Source organism: Uloborus diversus, chromosome 6 (genome assembly GCF_026930045.1).
Source record: "Uloborus diversus isolate 005 chromosome 6, Udiv.v.3.1, whole genome shotgun sequence".
Lineage (NCBI taxonomy): Eukaryota > Metazoa > Arthropoda > Arachnida > Araneae > Uloboridae > Uloborus > Uloborus diversus.
This window is the reverse complement of record NC_072736.1, coordinates 82,525,935-82,546,724: the sequence shown is the minus strand read 5'-3', so window position 1 is coordinate 82,546,724 and position 20,790 is coordinate 82,525,935. Positions and strand designations below refer to the sequence as shown.

Sequence of the window (20,790 nt, the reverse complement as noted above, 5' to 3'; positions counted from 1 at the left end):
TTTGAGAGCCCGGGCCCGCTCGAGCCCGAAAATTTGTAACTTAGCCCACCTGAGCCCGGGTGATAATGTCTCAGACCAAAATCCGAGCCCGAAGGAAACTTTCTTGTATGAAAAACCGAGCCTTCTATAGTCTAATATGATCTCCGTGTTAATGAAAAATGTTATGTCACTGTTCTTCATTAACAGAAGTTTCTAAATTTTCTCAAAATGCTCCACTTCAAATCCATTACTGCATGATATATTGCAATAGTAATCGCAAAAAAACATAGTATAAATAAGTGTTCATTTATTTTTTGATTTTTTTTTTGGTTAAATTTTCTCACTGATTGAACTGATTTAAATATTCCTTTCATTTCTCATAGTAGGAAAATGTTCATTTGCTTTGAATTTGTTTGGAGATTGATACTTGAATATCTTTGCTTGAGTCCGAGCCCGTCCGAGCCAGAAACTTATTTTCGGTTCGAATGCCCGAGCCCGCTTCGGGCCCGTGCTCGGGCTGTCGGGCCTAGGCTGAACCCGTTTTATCTCTGATTTGCGCCGTAAGAGAACTGTTCTGAAACATAAATAAAAGTTTTCAACAGTTAAAATTTTCGTGAAGTATGAAGCTTCAAATAATTATGACTTTGTTACAGTCTTATTTTTCTCGTGAATATTTCTTTTTACTAATCAGAAATAGTGATAAAATACGAATGGCAACTACTTTTCAACATTAAAAATTGAATATAAGGAAAAGAAAAAGATTTTTACTTGCCTGGTCAGAAAGTATCCAGTATCCGTAGGTAGTCTTTTAAAGTGTTTCGAAATTCGTAAATGAAGTTAAGTCAGTATAGCAAAAGTAGTACTTAGCTGCCGGAGTTTTTGAACGCGGAGTTTTTTTTGAAGACAACGTTTAAACCACACACTCACAGAAAATTTCCCAGCTCTGACTGAAGTTTGAAGTATTTGTCACGAAAAAAAAAATAAAATAAATAAATAAATAAAATCAAATTGAAAGATCTTCAACTGACCACAAAATATTTATCTATTATTACCTCTCGTTTTGAGTCGACATATTTTTCTATCAGAAACATTCTCTGGAAGAAATGCGAAATCGACTTTTTAAACTCGAGTTTCGTATTTGAAAGACGTAGTTGGTAGAAACGGGTTGGAAGTATTGGATGGCGTGTTGTGTCAAGATGCCATTAAGTTTATTAACGTTCTTACAATCTGGACGACAACATCATCATATTCGGCGCATATTAAGTTGAAAGGAATGAGGACATTCCGTACAAATGGAACAGTTCTGAAAATGACAAAAATTGATTCATTTTGTTTTCATACTTCAATCTTTTTTCCAGTCACGTGTACGATTGATTTGCAGGAAGATTCTGCGAATTCTAAATTTTAATTGGAACAGTTTCTGATCATATTGAAAATAATTGACTTTTAAGAGGTGCCTATCCCCCAAGAACAATGGCACACCTTCTCTTAAATACCATAATCCCCCCCTCAAGAACATGGAGCCCCCCGTAAAGAGAAAAATACCCTGGAAAATTACACCCGTAAAAATTGGCGCACCCAATGGCGCAGTCTGCATCATGACTCCTTTGAGATTCCCAATAATTTTTCGGGGGTCCAAATATGACTGAAAAACTGCTTAACAATGGGGTCGTTTCCAAAATTTTAAAAGTATTTTTTTTTTCTGAAAGAGCATGCTTAAAAACATAGGATCTAACCGGATCATGAATTTTTTTGAAAACATTTGAGGGTACGAAGACTTCTGTGGCGCATTATTTCTGTCTCTCTGTTTTTTCATCCATTTCAAAAAGAAGATCCGTCAGTATTTTGAAAAACAAACTACAGGGTTTTATTTAGAATGACATAGAAATGATGTGAAAAAATATTGGACTTCATATTCGAATTCAGTTTTGCGTTATTTCGATTTTACTAAAAAATTTCAAAGTGCACGAACACTTTTGAGAGTCACTGTACGTCTACTCTAAAATTTGCATAAATTTCTGAACACTCTATCTTGGTGTTGCATTTTCACTGTCGAGCAGTGTAATTCGGTTTTTATTCTACTTAAAAATTTCGAACATATGCCATTTTCATCAGAAAAATCAAAATCTTCGATGTGCATATAATATGTACTCAATGTGTGCAAATATTTTTTCACTCCCATACTAGAAAAAGTATGTAAAAATTGTGTTTTATCGCCTTCTATCGGGGCGTGCACAAGGAGGGGCGGGGGGGGGGAGAAGGGACACCTGTTGGCCCGGGCCCGAGCTGAAGAGAGCCCAATATTTTAAAAACTAGGAGTGAAATATATGTGTAAACAATATGGTGGAGGGAGGGGGTCCGGAAAAGTCATTTGTGACTGGCCCCAAAATTTCTGTTCACGTCCCTGCCCTCTATGGCGGGTTTTGCCCCCCATAACGGGATGAAAACTACCTTATGGGTTATTTTGATGTGTACGCTAGTTATATCATCGTAAAGTTTCATTAAAATCCATGCAGTAGTTTTATCGTGAAAGAGAAACAAACATCCATACATCCATGCGTGCACAAACAATCTTTCGCATATATTCAAGTAATATGGCTATATTGAATTTCTAGGAACTTTTACTCTACGTGATCGAACTAAAAGCTAAGGTTTTCCTTTTTCAAAACATCAAGTAAATGCTTCTTGCTAATTAGTTACGTTTAGAATTACTTTTTACCTTTCTTTAAAGGTAGCCATAAATATAAATAACAAAATGAAAAATAATGTTCATTTGGGGGAGTGGTAAATGACTATGTTTTTGCTGAATAGATAACATTCATTTTGCTTGGATAAAGTTTTAACAGAAATATAAATAAATTTATATATTTACAGATAATGCACTACTTTAAAGCTGCTTTGCTTTCGGCCGGGCTTCTTGCCGGGACGGCCACGTTAACTTACCTCTCAGGAGATGGAAGCGAAACTGGTACATATCTTTCTATTTCATTATTAATAACAAAGAAGCTGTGTGTGTGTATGTGTATGTTTTTTTCTCGTATTATTGTGAACAAATCTTGATTACACTCTCTTAAATGCTCAGTAATAAGTAAAAATGGTATAAATACTTATTTATTTAAGAAATTTTAAGTATTTGGAAAAATGTTTTTCTCATGAGTGGCATTTTTGTTTCTTAAATAAAAGGTAAAGTTTACGATAAAACATATTAAATTAAACATTAAACGTTTTCATTGAAATTACCCTGAATAGCTTAAAAATTTCAAAATTGAAACCAATTTTTAAAGTTTAAGAAAAAGTTAATTAATAAAAATGCTGAATGTTAGCTATAGTAACATTCATAAAGGGTGGTAACACTCATAAGAGATGGACTGCTGAAATAATTTATTGTAGAGATTGGGCTTTAATTCATCTAAAATATGTTGTCATTTGAATATTATATCTTAAAAATTAAACATTTTCCTGATCAACGCACCCAAATTTCATTTTTTCATCTATTAACTTTGCGTCAGTATTCACTCTTTCAATTTTTAATAAATGTGAATTTATGTACGTATATAAGTGAAAAAATATATCTCTTCGATAAAGGTAAAAGTTAAAAGGAATACCATATCCATAACTACTGTTTGACCACGGATTGTATGTGATTCGGCAATCTGCCAAGTAAAGACGATTCCATATGAATGAATCTAGCAGAGGAGAACGGAAAATAACGATGGGATTTTTTGATGCACGCGTTTTATAATGTCAATAGTGCCTTATTCATTTATTGCATTCTCAAAAATAAAATAAGGGGAAACAAAAATAGTTAACATGGAAACAACAAAAAGAAAATAAAATATTTTCATTTCGTTCAGGAACGTAAAAGCAAAATGGTAAGCTCAAAACTTTGTGGTGAATAAATAAATCAATTCATTTTTGCCGTGAGAATATGGATCGAATATACTTTAGATTTAAAAATTGCTGCTGTGAGCAACTTTTCATTCTTACGAAACTACGGCTAAATAATAAAAAGGCAAAAGTGCACATCTGAAACAAACCAACTATCATCCCTATAAAGTAATAGATACGTCTATTTCCGCCTATAAATCGGATATTAGCCTTTCCATGTAATCGATGGTCAGACAGTATGGATCTACTCATTATTTGGGTCTCTTTTATCATGAACGCTACTCCCTTTTCATGAATGTTACCTGTTCCAAGTAACACTCATGAGATTCATAGGAGATTTCTTCGCTGGAATAAATTCTGTCGGTGTTTTTGTAAATTTAATTAGGTCTCTTGTTTCCTTAACATAAAATACATTAATGCCTACTTGCATATTTCTACACTTAAAAAAATATTACAAAATAAATGGGTAACACTCATGAAATTTGATTAAGATACGCTTCACATTGAATTGTACAATTCAATGTACAACATATAAGGAATAAATATATCCAATTTTCGACTTGCACGTTCTAAGAAGAAACAAACATGGCTTCCCTAACACTATGGCTAACTACGATAAAGAAATATTTTGCACATAAAAAAAAGTAATTCCCTGGGGTAACACTCATGAGTTGCACTTAAGGACACACACTGTATTAAAATTTTAAAATGTTAGATAAGCACTTCTGTAAAATCAATTTCAGCTGTGCTTTACAAACAAATGTTACTTCTTTCTTTAATGGACAAAAAATGAAAAAGTTGCTTGAAACGTACAAAAAAGATAAAGTTTATGCAAATTTTCCAGTTGTAGCTAACTACAGAAATAAAAAAGGCTTATAAATTTACAAAAAGGGAAAAAGGCACTGTGCAATGAATTTAATGTAAAACAGTGCCTCACTACATGCTTATGCAACGCTAAAAAAGATATTTTATTAACATTTAATTCAATGGAAAAAGTCAGGGCACCAAACTGTCAAAATCGTTTTAAAAATCACCCAGCTGCTTTGTTTGAAAGGTGCTACTACTTAATTTGTTCTTTTTTTTCTTTTTCTTCAGATGATCAAGGCATATTTTATTTCTAGAAATTCAGTTTAAATGTTAAAAAGTTATGTTTAAAATAATTTGCGATTTAAGGGAATTTTGAGAATATTGATCAGATACTAGAAGGTCGATATTGGTATGCAGGAAAGTAAGACTCGTTTAGTTCTGAACAAACTTCTTGCTTTTAACAGCGTGGAGACTAAGGCTAAATCAAGACTCTAAAACATGAAACTATGTTAGGACGAAATTTATTGATTTTATACTAATGATCGATTTTCTTTTAATGATATTTATTTATGGCGATTCATTTATGTTCTTAATTTCATTGCAGTGATGCTGATACACAGGAACCTTTTGATATTCGCAACAACCATGATCCTGCTAATCGTCATGAATCTTATGTTCTTGTTCCTCTTGAATCGATGCAGTCAATGGAACAAATTATGCGAGATATTCGCTCCCAATTGGGTAACTTTCGACCAGGAATAAACTCAAGACTATAAGTCCTTACACTAATCCAAATTTGCAATCCTGAATTATGTTAAAATTCAAATAGGCGATGTAACTAAATTTAAGTACACTTTTTTTGAACAAGTTGTTTTCTTTTATGAACAATGTCAGAAATATTTTAATATGGAACCACAATTCCTACCCGAAGCAAATTATAATGAAGTGGAAAGACTTTTTGAGAAATGGAAAGGAGCGGTTTTCCTCCTACAGTGTTTGATTTGTTGTCTACTTCTTTTTCCTTCGACCACTTTCTGAACGACTGCGACTCCCGGCCGGACCTAGAGACATACGTCTACAGCGGCTACTAAACGAAGGTCCGCATCTCCTTTTGGCTGTCTCGCCTCCCTCTCCAGCCAGGAAGGAGTCAGCGCTTTATCACTTCTTCTATGAACATCTTCAGTCTAGATCGCCTACAGCTTCCATATTTGTTTCTACGATGGACACTAAACAAAAGTTCGCATCTTCTTTTGGCTGTCTCGCCTCCCTCTCCAGCCAGGAAGGAGTCAGCGTATCATCACTTCTTCCAAGAACATCTTCAGTCTAGATCGCCTGCGACCATCAGATGGCCTACAGATTCCATATTTCCTTCTACGATGGACACTAAACGAAGGTCCGCATCTCCTTTTGGCTGTCTCGCCTCCCTCTCCAGCCAGGAAGGAGTCAGCGCTTCATTACTTCTTCCAAGGACATCTTCAGTCTAGATCGCCTGCAACCATTAGATCGCCTATACGGATTCGATATTTCCCTCTACGATGGACACTAAAAGAAGGTCCGCATCTCCTTTTGGCTGTCTCGCCTCCCTCTCCAGCCAGGAAGGAGTCAGCGTATCATCACTTCTTCCAAGAACATCTTCAGTCTAGATCGCCTGCGACCATCAGATGGCCTACAGATTCCATATTTCCTTCTACGATGGACACTAAACGAAGGTCCGCATCTCCTTTTGGCTGTCTCGCCTCCCTCTCCAGCCAGGAAGGAGTCAGCGCTTCATTACTTCTTCCAAGGACATCTTCAGTCTAGATCGCCTGCAACCATTAGATCGCCTATACGGATTCGATATTTCCCTCTACGATGGACACTAAAAGAAGGTCCGCATCTCCTTTTGGCTGTCTCGCCTCCCTCTCCAGCCAGGAAGGAGTCAGCGCTTCCATTTATTTTTACAAGAACATCTTCAGCTGTATCATATTCATATCGAAGTTACTATTTGTGCGAGTGTACTGCTTGAATCTTCATCACAAGACGTCCGTTGCTTTACGGGGATCTTGCCTGTTAGTTTCCGTTAATTAAGGACTGATAAGAAAGCGCGTGTCTAAACTCTGTCTAGAAAACGCATTTTTCTTCATATTACACAGATATATTTATATAAATAGTAATTAATAGTATTAATAGAGTTTTTGAATATTTCAATAAAAATTTTTTAAACATTTTCTTTAGTTTTAATTTCTTTCAATTCTTAATAGATCAAGGGAAAATATATATTTTTATGCACTAATTGTGTTTGCCTTCGAAAGACAAACGAACCAGTCGAGTTATTCCCCAGACAGACAATCCTAACCAGAGATTGAACCTTGCTGATTGGATAACGAAGCTTTTAATCGACGAATGGGGTGTCTGAGTGGTATTTTCCTCGACTATTCAAAGTAGCCGTTGAAGATGTGGCGCTTTTGGAACTGGGAATTAAATTATTTCTAATGTGCTGCATAATTAACGGAACGTATACTCTAAACGTGCATAACTGATTACTGGGAGTATACCCTCAGAAATTTTGATGGGAACATCACTGCCGGTAATCCGATTTGTGGTAGGTATGGATATCTCTGGCGTGTAATGTAATGTAGAAATTTATATACGAACCGTATTGCAGGAATAGAATTTCCAGCTTATATAGGCAAACTTAAGAGCGGACGTGGCTGCCGGATCCATGAGTTAAATACGGACCGGTCGAAGATACTCCGCGTGCACTAATTATGACTGTAGCAAGATAAATTTGTCATGGTCACAAAGTCCACGCTCTCATACTAAATAAATACCTCTGGGTGTGCTGGATCAGCGGTTGCTAGACCCCAGGTCTAAATCAAAAAGACAGAGCCGTCTTAAGGGCACGTGCACCCGTAAAACCATCATTGTAGTACCAACGATGAATCCCTAGGGTGAAGCCACTGACAACTTTTTGTACTTAAACTAAGAGTAGATACTAAATAAGCTTGCCACATTTCTAAAATCTTCAACCGAGATACCGGAATTCCTCCCCCCCCTCGGCGTCGCTAGTATTCAAATCTGTGCACACCCCTGGCTGATTTTTGGAGCGTTTTATAGGGCAGTTTATTCTCAATGCTATGAATAAATGGTTACTAGTTATGAACCTAAAACAGGGGCAATAAAAAATGACATAAGCAAACAAAATTGGAACATTTCACAGCCAAAATGTAAATATTTACAATTTATTTTGGTTAGGACAAACACTTAGATTGAGGAATAAAAAATTGATCAATATTTAAATATACTTTTCAGTTTATAGGACTTTTTTTATTAAGTCTTTTTTTAGTTTTAACCTTGTTGTAAAAATCCCCACAAGTTAATCCGGGGTTAACTTTACAAGTCAGTGTTGCAAATGATAAAGTTTTAAATAACCCTTCACAGTTAATTATTTTTAGAGCTTTTTGGTCATTTATAATCAAATTTATCTTTTCCTGAACAATGAGATTTTGTTTGAAAACCGGGACGTCTGGCAAGCCTACTAATAAGGATACTTATTTCGGTGTAAATTGCATTTTCGTGTATCTTTTACGTAAATTCAGAGCATAATTTACTTTTTATAAGATTTTTCATTTTTCAATTATTTTAAATTACATTTGGAAGATTTAACAGGTCGCATGCGACCTATGAGCTATAGATTAGGTTTTATTGGTGAAGAATTTCTTAAGGTATACGTAGTAGGGTGGGCCGATTTTCGAGAAGCAACTTCGGATAGCAAAAAAAAAGTTGTGTATTGCCATCCTAAACATGGGAAAAATAATTTTAAGAAATAATATTTATGTCTTTAGATCGCGCATTGGCAGCAAAGTTTGAAAAAAAGGTAAAAAATATTGAATTTTCAAATATTTTTATAAAAATCCAAATGTTCTAAATATTTGTTCTAGTTCCGTTTAAATGCTTTCTTTAAATACACTTTTCTTCTATCTTTGAAAATAAATTAACAATAACTACATTATTTTAAACAAGTTATACGTTTGGGTCGAGGTTTTAAATTGTAATTGTGACTCAATTTTTGCTTTGATGATCGCGAGCATGAAGGTTTTCACATCAACCAATATCTTGTCTCATCCCAAAATACCCTACCTACCGACTCACTAATTCGCAACTCCAGAGCTCGAATACGCTACCTTGCGGTGATTTACAAAACTGCCGAAAAAACTAAAACATTGCGTTCCACGTGTTCATTTTGGGCAAAACAAACAGTTTGTTATGTGTATTTTTTGAGCAATCACGATTGCTTATTGTTCTCATTTGACTGTTTTTGGCGTTACGCTGATCACGATGCTGCTCCTCTTGCGAAAACCGTGTCCAGGTTGCGCCCATATCCTACACCCACACACATACATACACACACACACTTACACACACTCCTACACACACACATACACACACTCATGCCTGCACACAGACACAAACACACAAGCCTACATACACACACACACGAACGCCTACACACACACACACAAACGCCTACACACACACGAACACCTACACGCACAGCACTGCATACACAACACTCACACACATGCATACATACACTCACACACATGCATACATACACTCACACACATGCATACACGCACCCACACACATGCGCCTACACAAACACACACGCTCGTGATTGCGAAAAATATAATTTGAATTCAAGATGACAAAAATTCAAATTAATGTTTTTTTTTTTTTATTTGCGTAATTCATCATTTGGAATCGTCATCCGCAACAGCGTAACATCAAAAATATCTGATACAAACTGTGAGTACACATTTTATTTATCTTGTTCTAAGTGAATTTGAATAAATATCAGTTTTTCAATTCGATGAAAAACTACTCTTTTCCTTAACCTAATTCCACATAAATGATTTAAATAACCTTTGTTACTACAGCATCCAACTGAAATGGACAGTATGCGAATAAATTTTCTTGAAAATATTTATCGCAGAACAGATTGAAAAATCCAGAAAGAACGTTAAGAATTTGAACAATAAAAAATAAAAGTTTGGAATTTTTATCGCTAAAATATCGCGCCAACTTAACTTTATTGCTCTTCAAAAGCTGTCATTATCGATGGAAGAGTTTCGCCAAAAATCTGTTTATAGTGTTATGGTTTTAAAATTGTGTGAAAGAATAATGTATCTTGACAAGATTTCGCATATCAGTTAAATCATTTCCATGACGAATGAATTAAATGCATGATGATTTCTTTTGATATCCAATCATATAGTCATAGAAATAAATTATCTAGTGTTAAATGTTACTTTTGACAGTCTGTCACGTATGTGCACTATGTGACAAAAATGTCAATAAATGCCGGAAATGTCACAAAAATGTCAACAAATGCCGGAAATGTCACGAAACTGGAGACATAAAATGTACTAATGTATAGAAAAAACAGTACAAAATGAAAATGCTTTCGAAGCGAACCAAAAATTTATGAATTCCGAATTCAACATCGTGAAAATGGCTGCTTCAGAACAATTTACTGTGTGTTCTGCATCAATTGTTTACTTTCGTAATACTTTTTGGTTTATAATCTTTTTCTACATGGGTCAGAATAACCAAAAGACTTTGAAAAATCTTTCCAAATGAATAAAGAACAAAAAATCATGCATGCGAACAAAAATTTCTCTCATTTCGTAAGTTTAGAAGCAATTTATACGTTACAGCGTGCGTTTGTTTTAGTTTTTTCATCCGCCATTAGACAGTGACTGCAGCGCCCTATATAGTTTGTCGGAGTTGCAAATCAGTTTAACAACCCTTTCAACACGGAGTGTAAATAAAATGTAAAATTAAAAATTTTTAACACCCCCGACTGAGTCGCAACTGTAGAATCGAGAGAAAAAAGAGTGGAAATCCCTTTAAAAGTCTTTATTAAAAATCAATGTCAAGTATTTTATTTGCTATTAAACAGAAGCTGGCAACAGTTAAAATTTTTAAATCATTGCTCTTAATTTCCTTGTCGGCCAACAATGATTTCGGTTATCAATCGCGTGAATAAAGATTTAGCCGTTATTAAAATCTGCTTTAAAAAAACGTTATAATTCGAATTCTATGAAGCATGGAAGTTCCAAACACATTCTGTCAGACGCGAAAAAAAATCTCTTTATTTTGGTAATAAATTAAAATTTTTTAAAACTATGTCTTCAGTGCAAAAAATCGCGAAAATACTTTTAGAGGTTTTTTAATTAATATCTTCGTTAATTAATGTCATCCAAAGATGCAACCTAGCTAAGAACACTCTCGATTAACTCTCCTTTCGAAATAAATTCTTTTTCTTCAAAATTTGTCCATCCGTTTAGGCGCTAGAGTGCCACAGACAGACACACAGGTACACAGACCCGTCAAACTTATAACCCCCTTCCTTTGTGTGTAGGGTGTTAAAGAAGAACATTTACTTAATTAGCTTCAACTGTTTTTGTAAAACTAAATGTTATTAACTCAAAAGAAACTCGGTCGGAAGAAATCGAAGTTTTCAAAACTGACTTTAAAAGCGAGCAAAAGTATTCGATGGATATTTTATATGTAATACAGAAAGGAATATGGCTTTGATCTCGCTCTCACATAACTAATATGTTTTAGTCATTAGCTTTCGTTAACGTGTGCTAACGAAGTGCTGGGGCTGTATAATTTTTAAACTAAGCAACTAAAGGAATGAAGACACTGGTAAATTAAAAGACACTCGTAAATTATGTTTAAAGTTATGCTTCTGTAGTTCAATATAATTAAAATTTAAAGAAAATAACAAACTTTCGTGAAGCATAGAATTGTACACTCATTTAAAGTTGCAAAAGCTACAAAAATGACGCATGTATAACTATGGGAACGAAAAACCTTCATTTTTCGTTTAGCTTTTATTATGATTTTGCAACCAGGAGGCAGTCATTTCTGTAAAACCTGTTTTACAGCTGGCGGAGTGTTAATACGGAAAAAACAACCACGCAGTTCCCAATCGGTGGTTTGCGAGTGCGAGCTAATTAACATAGCAATTGGCGAGAAATTCGTCATCCATTATTTGTAAATAACAGGCGAACCAAATGACCTTTTAATTTTCTACTACAGGCAAAGTTATGCGGGTGCTGCTAGTCAAAAATGAAATAGATGGTGACAGATTTGAGCTTCAATGCAGTAAACGGGGTATTTTTGATGTGGTGGAATTTTATAGTCACTTTGGATGACAATATCTTTTATGGATTTCAAGAATACTTGAATGTTTTAACAACTAAAAGTAGCTTAAGATCCAAAAATTTCAGACCTTCAGTGTAGTAAAATTTTCATTTAGCTGAACCTAAACATGATTATTCGTTTCACAATACTCTGCTCCGACATTTTGGAGCCCTTGATTTGAGGAATGCTAGATCCTCAGGATTTAGATCTTGAAAGCGGAAAACTTATAGATGTAAATTTCAAAGGCCGTGTACCCTTTTCTTAAATTTCAACGTGAAAAATCTAGCATGGTCTTAAGAATTTTGTGGTTCCAATCTAGGGTTCTATGAAAAATTCCAATGGCACAGCCCTGCCCTGATGATCAGGACATGCTAATTACTGAAACGGCTCAGAAAGCTTGAGCTTCCCCTCAGAATTTTCAGACGGAGGATCTTTTGGGTCCCAAAGATGACTGATCAAGAATTCCAGTTTCTTTTTAAAATGCGTTTTACAAGCATTTTTTTTCTTTTTTGAAGAGAAAGGTTGCCAGAACAAGAAAGAGAAATTACACACTGCCATACTTCCTTTCTGTTATCAAACTGGAAACTTTTAAGCTTTTGCTCCAGTATTCCAATCAGAAACAGCTCGAATATCTGAACATTTGAACAACTTACATTGTGAGATCATAAGATTGATTCAACAACTGACTGTAATCGTAATACACCATAATATATGTTGCTTAAGATTTCTATATGTCAGTGGAGGGGGGGGGGGGGAGAGAACATAATTGAAGTCTGAATTCTGCTGGGTCTATTTTGGAAAATGTAATTGTAGAATTAGGGACTTTTGTTTTAATGCATGTAAAATTTAGGAAAATTAACCCGACACAGAGCAAGAAGCTCTAAAGTGAGACTGAGATTCCCCTAACTTCTGAGCAGGGGCGCCCCGAACTTAAACTTATGGGAGAGCGGAAATTCTCCATTTGCCGAATAGAACTCCAACTTTTGTCGAATTTAATTTCAAATTTCACCGAATGATGATAACTTTGCCGAATGAAACTTCAGATTTTGCCGAATGATGATAGTTTTGCCGAATGGAACTTCAAATTTCGCCGAATGATGATAATTTTGCCGAATTTAATTTTGTCTGAAGATACAGACAAATTTTGCCAAATAAGGATTTTTTGGGAGGTTACAGTGACCTCCTGTGACCTCCCATTGGGGCGCCCCTGCTTTAGAGGTTAATCGTGCATAGTGCGTGGTATGGTTTTATTGAAAGAAATCATGTTTGATTCTAAAAGCATACCTGTGTGAAATTCCTTCCAACGTTGCGCAAGAAGACATAAGTTTCAGGCACATTTTCTGTTCCTAATTGCTCGTTAATTTCACTTCTTAACTCCAAAAGAGTAGTAGATGGAAGAACTCTGTAATAAAAAAAAATGGAATGCATAAAAGATGCAATACGTTGAATATAAAAAGAGTTCCTTAATTAAAGAAACACCATTGAAAAAGAGGTTAAATTCGTGCAAACATATTGAGCTTTCATAGCGTTTCAGAAATCTCGTTGTCGAATAATGAAATTAAAAAAAGATAATGTGGACACCACGTGACTTCCTTGTTTGTCAATTAAATAATCTACATTTTTTTTTATAACTGAAAGAAATGGGTACGTGTACTAATTTGTAAGCATTAGAAACTATACTTCCTAAATGAATGTTTTTTCTCCATAGATAAGAGGTCAAAATTCACAGACGTCAAAGTTATACAAAGGTGAGAGTGGGCACGTTACATTCCCCGAAAAATTACGAATCCTTCAGTATCCGGATCGACTTTCAGTTCGCTTCCGTTCTCGAGGAGATGCGGCTACAAACAAACGAAACAGCTGTTTCGCTGCTGCCCCCTCTAGACCTCCTCCCCAACGTCCTTAAATATTGTCAAAAGTTTCGGTTTCAGGGCTTTAATATGTAGAAATTTCTTCAAAAGTGTTTCCTTATCCACATCTCCCTAACATTATATAAGATCGTCTAAAAATTCGTAACTAAGCTTCATCCCAGACAACCACAAATATCTGTTAGACATCCAAAAAGATCCACCACATATCGAGATATCTGCTGGATATTTTAGTTATCTGGCAGACATCCAAGAATATCCAAGTCATGGATTTGGAGTTTCTAATATCTACTAGATATCCAGACTGTTACATGTTTTAGATATGGATATTCGGATATCCACTGGACATCTGGGAACATCCAAATCGTGGATTTGGATCTTTTCCACATCTGTGAGATATCCAGACTTTTACATGTTTCAGATATAGATATTTGGATATCCTGTAGATAACTATTCGATAACCTTCATGTTACATAGCAAATGTCTAGGATATATCTTTTTCAAGATATCTCTTAGATATTTGACTTATAGATATTGTAGGGTTTATTTACATTCAGACATCTGCGTGAAATTGTTTTATTTTCCATGTTTTAGTTAAAAAACAATATTTTTTATTGCATTGAAATGTGTGGCATAGTGTTAATTAACTGTAACTTAAACGCTTGAGGCCTCGTGCTCTCCACATTTTACAAAACGTGGTTAATCAGTCCGAATCGAGCAGCCACGCTACTTCTCTGGCTTCTTGTGTTCTGTTTTGAACGCAAACGATCGCTGTGCTCGATACTTTGAGTTTGTATTATGTATTAATTTGTATTAGTTTATTTCTTCATGTTATCGTGCATATATTTTTGATATACGTTGGTTTAATTTGCATTTTAATTATTTTGAATTTTAGCTGTGATTTTATGCTTTGCTTTGCTTAATAATTCGTATTAATAAAATTTGTAGGTGAACAATTATTTAGCATCATTTCTTTTCAACCGTTATAGTATGTTTTTGACATAACTATGTTCCTTTTTTAGCAAAACTAACATAATGGTTTAATGGTTGAAATTTTTTTCTAGCATAAACTTGTTTATTTTTGTATCATAACTAGCTAACTTCATGCGCCATGCGAAGGCAAGGCATAATTCAAAGATGGCTGGTCAAAGATCAGCTGTAGATACTAGTCTTCCCAATCTATTATTATTATTTTTTTTTATGTACAGTACTTGTTTATGTGTATGTAAATAAAGATCTTTGAGCTATTTCTGTCGGTTTCTCTAAATTTTTAATAAAAGGATTCATTTCACTAAAATATTTGTCATAAGATATAATTTTTATATATTATAAAATTGCTATACGATATAATTTTTCAGCTTCTCAAAAAGTAGAATGAAATCAAGATTACAGTTCCAAACACAATGTACATAATTTGATTATACAGGGTTAGAGAAACCTGAAAAAGCAGGGAGAGTACAGGAAATTCAAAAGTCCTGGAAATTTTAATAATCTTTTTACAACTCTGGAAAATGCAGGGAATTTTTATTAAATTGAAGTTGCAAAAACCAATGGCCAAATATGTAAACTTCCAAAACGGAAAATAATAATTGAAAAGAGTTATCTCAAGAACAAAATAAAATTAAGAGATGGTAATTTTTACTTTGAAGTTTTTTTTTTTTTTTTTTAAATTTTGCTTTAGTACGTTTTTAACTGTCTAGCATAAAAGCAAACATTGTTTATTGCTTTGTTTGACATAAATCTTGAATTTTATGCTAAAAGACCTTTTTTATTTAAAAATTAAAACATTACCTAAATTCAGTCACAATGCTATTATTTCAGTTATGATTACTTTTTCTTTATATTATTGGAGGAGAAATGAGGGAAAACTCATCCTTTGTATGAAAGAAAAAAAAAGGAAATCTGTAAGTAATTACTACAAAGTTTGTAAGACAGATATAAAAACTCAATTTTTTGTATTAATAAATAAGTTATTTATAAATAACTATCAATAACATGGCTGTTATACTGCATTGAGCTTGTAAAATTGTATATATTTATAAATAACTTATTCATAAGTTTAAAAAAACTTCGATTTCTAAAGCCCTAAATCTTTACAACTTCATACTATTTGAACAATAAGACATCGTTTATAATATTGTGGAAATTAAAAATATTCGTAAGAATATACAGTGAAAGACATGTTACTAATTTGTTTAATATTTTAAAGCTGTAAGAAAATTTACAGGTTTAAAAATCATAACTTTTTGTATTAACAGATGAGTTAGTTATAAATATCAACACTTTTACTCATATTATCAGCAAATGGGCTGTTATAACTGCATTGGGCCTTGAAAATGAAGATATTTATAAATAATTTATTTTTTAATACAAAATAATGCGATTTTTAAACTTGTAATTTTGCTTACAGCTTTAAAGTATATTTAAAACTACATCAAATCCAAAGAACGTCGCTTTTGATATCTCATATACATCTACGAGATTTAAAATGCATATCTATTTCATAACTATACGATATCCTAGAGCTATCTGAATATAATATCGTTTGAACATGAAAGAGATATCTATAGCATATCCAAGAGCTATCCAAAACCTCCCTTCCATATCTCCAGCATATCCAAGGGAGATCGAGATATCTCGACGTCGCTTGGATTCCAGACGTTGCAACCTTTTTACCTCTGATGGATATTCTCTTGGACATTCGGATATACTATAGATATCTGTTGGATAAGGTCAATGTTCAGCTTGTTATCCCTTAGATATCTATAGGAAGTAGTTTGGAGATATGTGGCTGTCTGGGATTGTCAAAAAATTTTCTGGACGGAGTCAACGAACCTCAAAAACCTTCCTCTAAAGCAGTAGTTCCCAATTTGAGGACAACTGCCACCAAGGGGGCTTGATGGTTCCTCCAAGGAGGAGTAGGGGTGATAAATTTGTGAGGGGCAATGAGTATTTAAGACAGCATAAAAATATAGTAAAACGTCAGTGGATATCGAAACTGAAAAAGTATACGAAACCAGACAAAGAATCACAAGTTAAAAAGGAAGTAAATTAAAGTTCAAGAGCTTCTTCTTCACACCTCGGTTAAATCTTGAGTACGTACTTCCCATTTATCGCCAAATTTACAAATTTAAAATTTTCTATTTATTTTCATTGTAAAGAGTCAGTGCTTTCAACCCTCCAAATTCCAACGTATAATCTCTTCTCTTTTTGAAAAGTGCACCTGTAGCACCTGTACACCAAGGATTATGGTTGAGTATTTCTATTCAGATTCCTTTCAGTTCAAATTAAAAGTGAAAGAAAAAGAAAAAAAGAAAAAAAAAAAAAACACGAAAAAGGCACTGTTATGTATTTTCCAGTTTAAGAGTGATTGAATAAACTTGCTTTATTATAAACACTTTACTTCAAATTAAAATAAATCATTAGCATTTTCTTTCACTAGCGCCATCTTACGGTTTTTTCAAGGGAAAAATGGGGATGTTGGGCGATAGGTGTCAGTCAAACTCTAAAGGGAGGGGGGATGGACCAAAAACGATTGGGGATCCAGTGCCCTAAAGTCATCAAAGTTGGCCTACAATTGCATTCTTAGGACCTAATTTCAACAAACTTAGTCAATGTTTGTGCGGTACTCTACAATTGCATTTTCAGGTCCTCAACTTCCAACCAATTCCGGGGGAGAACCCCTGTCCTGCTTCATATCATTAAAGATTGGCTACATTTTCATTTTTAGTACTTAAGTTTCAAAATATTTCCAGGGGAGAGTTTCCGAACCCAAACACTTTTGCTTGACCCCTTTAAGTACCCTTAAGTACCCTTTAATTGAATTTCTCGAACTTTAATTTCGAATACCCCTCTCATCTTCTCACATCATCTCACAAGTATCGCCTAAAATTTCATTTTTGGAATTTCAATTTCGAAAAAATTACACCGGGAGAATCTCCTGGAATCTAACTCTTTTCCTAACGTTATTGACGATTGCTTCTGCGTTTCTAGGATCTCTACTTCGAAAAATTTCCGAGACAGCGTCACCGCTCTCTCCACCCCCTCATATCATTCAAATATTGAAGATCATCCAAAATTTCTTTTATAAGACATGCTCTTCTAGAAGTTCTGGGGGGGGGGGGAGCCTGGATTCTTGCTGGATTTATTGATAAAGGGAAAAAAGATACATATTTGAGATGAAGAAATTATATTTTTATAATATTACACATAATATTAAAAATTATACTATGGTTTTTCCCCGTGAAGGAAAAAACTAAGTTATATTACTATTTTTCCTTACATAAATATTTCGCATTGTGAGTTTAAGATCCTAAGATGCATACAGCCTTAGAAATTTAATTTGAAAGTTTAAAAACTTTCAACAGTATTATTCACTTTGGAGGAAGATTACCAGGACGAAAGTTATAAATTCTGTTCCCATATGCATCTATCTAGGAAAATAGCCAATGAGACCATCAAACGTCATTTCGCCTAATGGATTGCAGTGGCGGATCACCGCATAGGCGCATGAGGCGATAGCTGGGGCCTCAAGCAAAGCAGGGGGCCTCGGAGCCGACAAGTGTCACATCCTCAAAATTATGGTTTTCCATGATAAATCCTCAAAACTCATGGAAATTGATAGATAATCATGGATTTTAGGCGCGGGATAATTGCTCATTGCTCCCAATAGAGATAGGGCCCCCTGAGTCTTAAGGGGCCCCAGGCTTCAGGTGCCTTTGTTTAGATTTCCCCAGGAGTTTGGATTTTCCTCATTCTTCCCAGAATTTTAGTACAAAATAGTATGTTTTTAAATACTCCACAAAACTATTTAGTACTTTCCGATAAAATGCAGTTAGTCTTGCTAGAATAATTTTTACCGTTCCAAGCAGTTTTTTTGGCTGAGTACTCCGTACACTCAGTCACTTACTACTCGGCTAAATAAAGAATATTCATCTTGTTTTTTAAAAAAAAAAACTATTGATCACGAAGATATTTGCTTTAATTGGAATAGCCAAGGACAGGCCCCCGCAGTGCGGGGGGGGGGCACCGCCGTAAAGTGCCCAAAGGCCCATGAAATTGAAGGAAAAATTAAAAAAAAAAAACTAGCACTAAGGCTTATTAACATTACAAATATACACTGCTGACCTCTAGAGAAGGGCCTTACAGATTTTGATGCAGGGGTGGGGGCCAAAATTTATGGATCAGGGCCTGGCCAAGGACGTGTCTAGAGGGGGTTAGACCCCCCTCCCCCAAACAAACGATAACCAGTCGTCATTTGTCGCAGCATTATATCAGTCCTCAAAATATTCCAGTCGTCATTTGTGAGATTATGCCCGAGTCGGTGTTTTTAAGGCAAGTAAGATGTAACTCGACCTCTTCGAATGGTCACTTTTCTTGACGGACAATTATATTGCCCTTCCATATCTAGAAGGGAGCCTAAGGGAGCAGACAGATCTGTGGGGGGTCCAGATCGAAGCCATCGGCACAATGGCACACAGATGTGTTTTCTTTCTTTACTTTTTGCAAAGTTTCCCGCTTTCCCACCAGTAACCAACCCGTAACAAGATAGCTTTATGGCGTATTTAGTTAAATAAGTAATTTGGAAACGGCGGGAATTTTTTCTTTTTCTTTTTTTGGAGGAAGAACGAAGAACGTTCGTCATTCGCTGTTTTGATTCACTCGTGGTCGTGAACGTGCTTTTGCTCTGTCTTCAATCAACGACAAGACCATTCTTTTTGAAATAAGTTTAATAATATGTTTTAACAACTTTAATTTTTAGAATTATGCTGCTATCATGGTGTTAAATGATGATATGGTGTTTTGAATATAATAGGTTTAATGGTACAAAGGTATAGCTTTTGGGGAAAAAAATATACTGTTCATTCTTCTTTAAATTATATTTCCATTACAGAGAAAAGGAACATCTGTTAATTCATTGCAAAAACGCTTTATAAAATTACTATAAAAATTTTAAATGCCTCTGCTGCGAAAGTAGTTGATTTTGAGTGTTCTCCTTCTTTCACTGGTGCCATTTGTTTGTAATATATTTTACAATTTCTACTTCATAAAGATTGTTTTTTTCATTAAAGACAAAAATTTTATATATAAACTGTAGTTGGGGCAAACCTAGCCTGACAGCGTCGTAATGCAATAATTAAGAATTAGACCTGCGTAACTTTCACAATGCTGCCAGGTTAGGTTTTCCCCAACTATAGAAGTGTTTCCGTTTTATTTTCAGGAGTGTACATATGCCATATTCTACGCAGGTAAAGAGCGTGTTTTAATGCTTCGAAAAAAAATGATGGTAATGATTTTAAAAAAAATTTAAAAAAAAAAGCATAGGCTTTAAGGTTTACTTGAAAACTTCTGCAGAATAAGGATTTTCGAATTTTGAATTTCAGAAGAAAATAAATAATTCCAAGAAAATCTTCTTCATCAGCACAACAGCCTGGTGCAGGCCAAGGCTTTCTCCGTCTGCTTCCTCCAGGCTCCAAAAATTGACCGAAGGATCTTTCTTTCAAAAATGAGAAGTCTGTTTTCCTCTGTTTTATTAATTGCCCATGTCTCACTACAGTATAAAATGATCGGTCTTATGAGGGTTTTCTATAGGTTTATTTTTGTATTAATGGAAAGGAGCTTAGAATTTAATTGGCTCTTTAAGCCATAGTAGCATCTATTTGCCATCAAAATTCGATTTCCAATTTCAACTTTAAACTCATTATTACTGGTAATAAGCGTACCCAAGTATTTAAACTGGGTGACTCCTTCAAAAGTATAGTTTCCAATATTAAATTCCAGGAAAATACTGTCAAAAAATCTGGATACTCAGAAATTCTGATGTTTCTTTTATATTTTTTTCATTCTGTAAACGTACTACGAAAGAAATTCATCATCCAACTGAAGTCAAAAAAAAATAAATAAATAAATAAATAAATAAATAAATAAATAAATAAATGAATAAAATAAATAAATAAAGGAACGAAAATAAAAGGGCTTCATTGATGACTTATTAAATGACTCTCGAAAAATTACTGGCCCTAATGTTACAAAATATGGACTTAAAAATCAC

At 34.5% G+C, this 20,790-nt stretch overlaps 1 protein-coding gene across 1 annotated transcript in view; it reads right to left on the bottom strand.

Moving 5' to 3' along the window:
* LOC129224842 (serine/arginine-rich splicing factor 11-like) overlaps nucleotides 1–20,790 on the bottom strand; it is a 226,667-nt gene that overhangs the window by 18,724 nt on the left and 187,153 nt on the right. Inside the window, exon 3 of the mRNA XM_054859388.1 lies at nucleotides 13,156–13,273. Within this exon, the coding sequence (XP_054715363.1) occupies nucleotides 13,156–13,273 (118 nt within the window). The remainder of the gene's footprint in view (nucleotides 1–13,155; nucleotides 13,274–20,790) is intronic.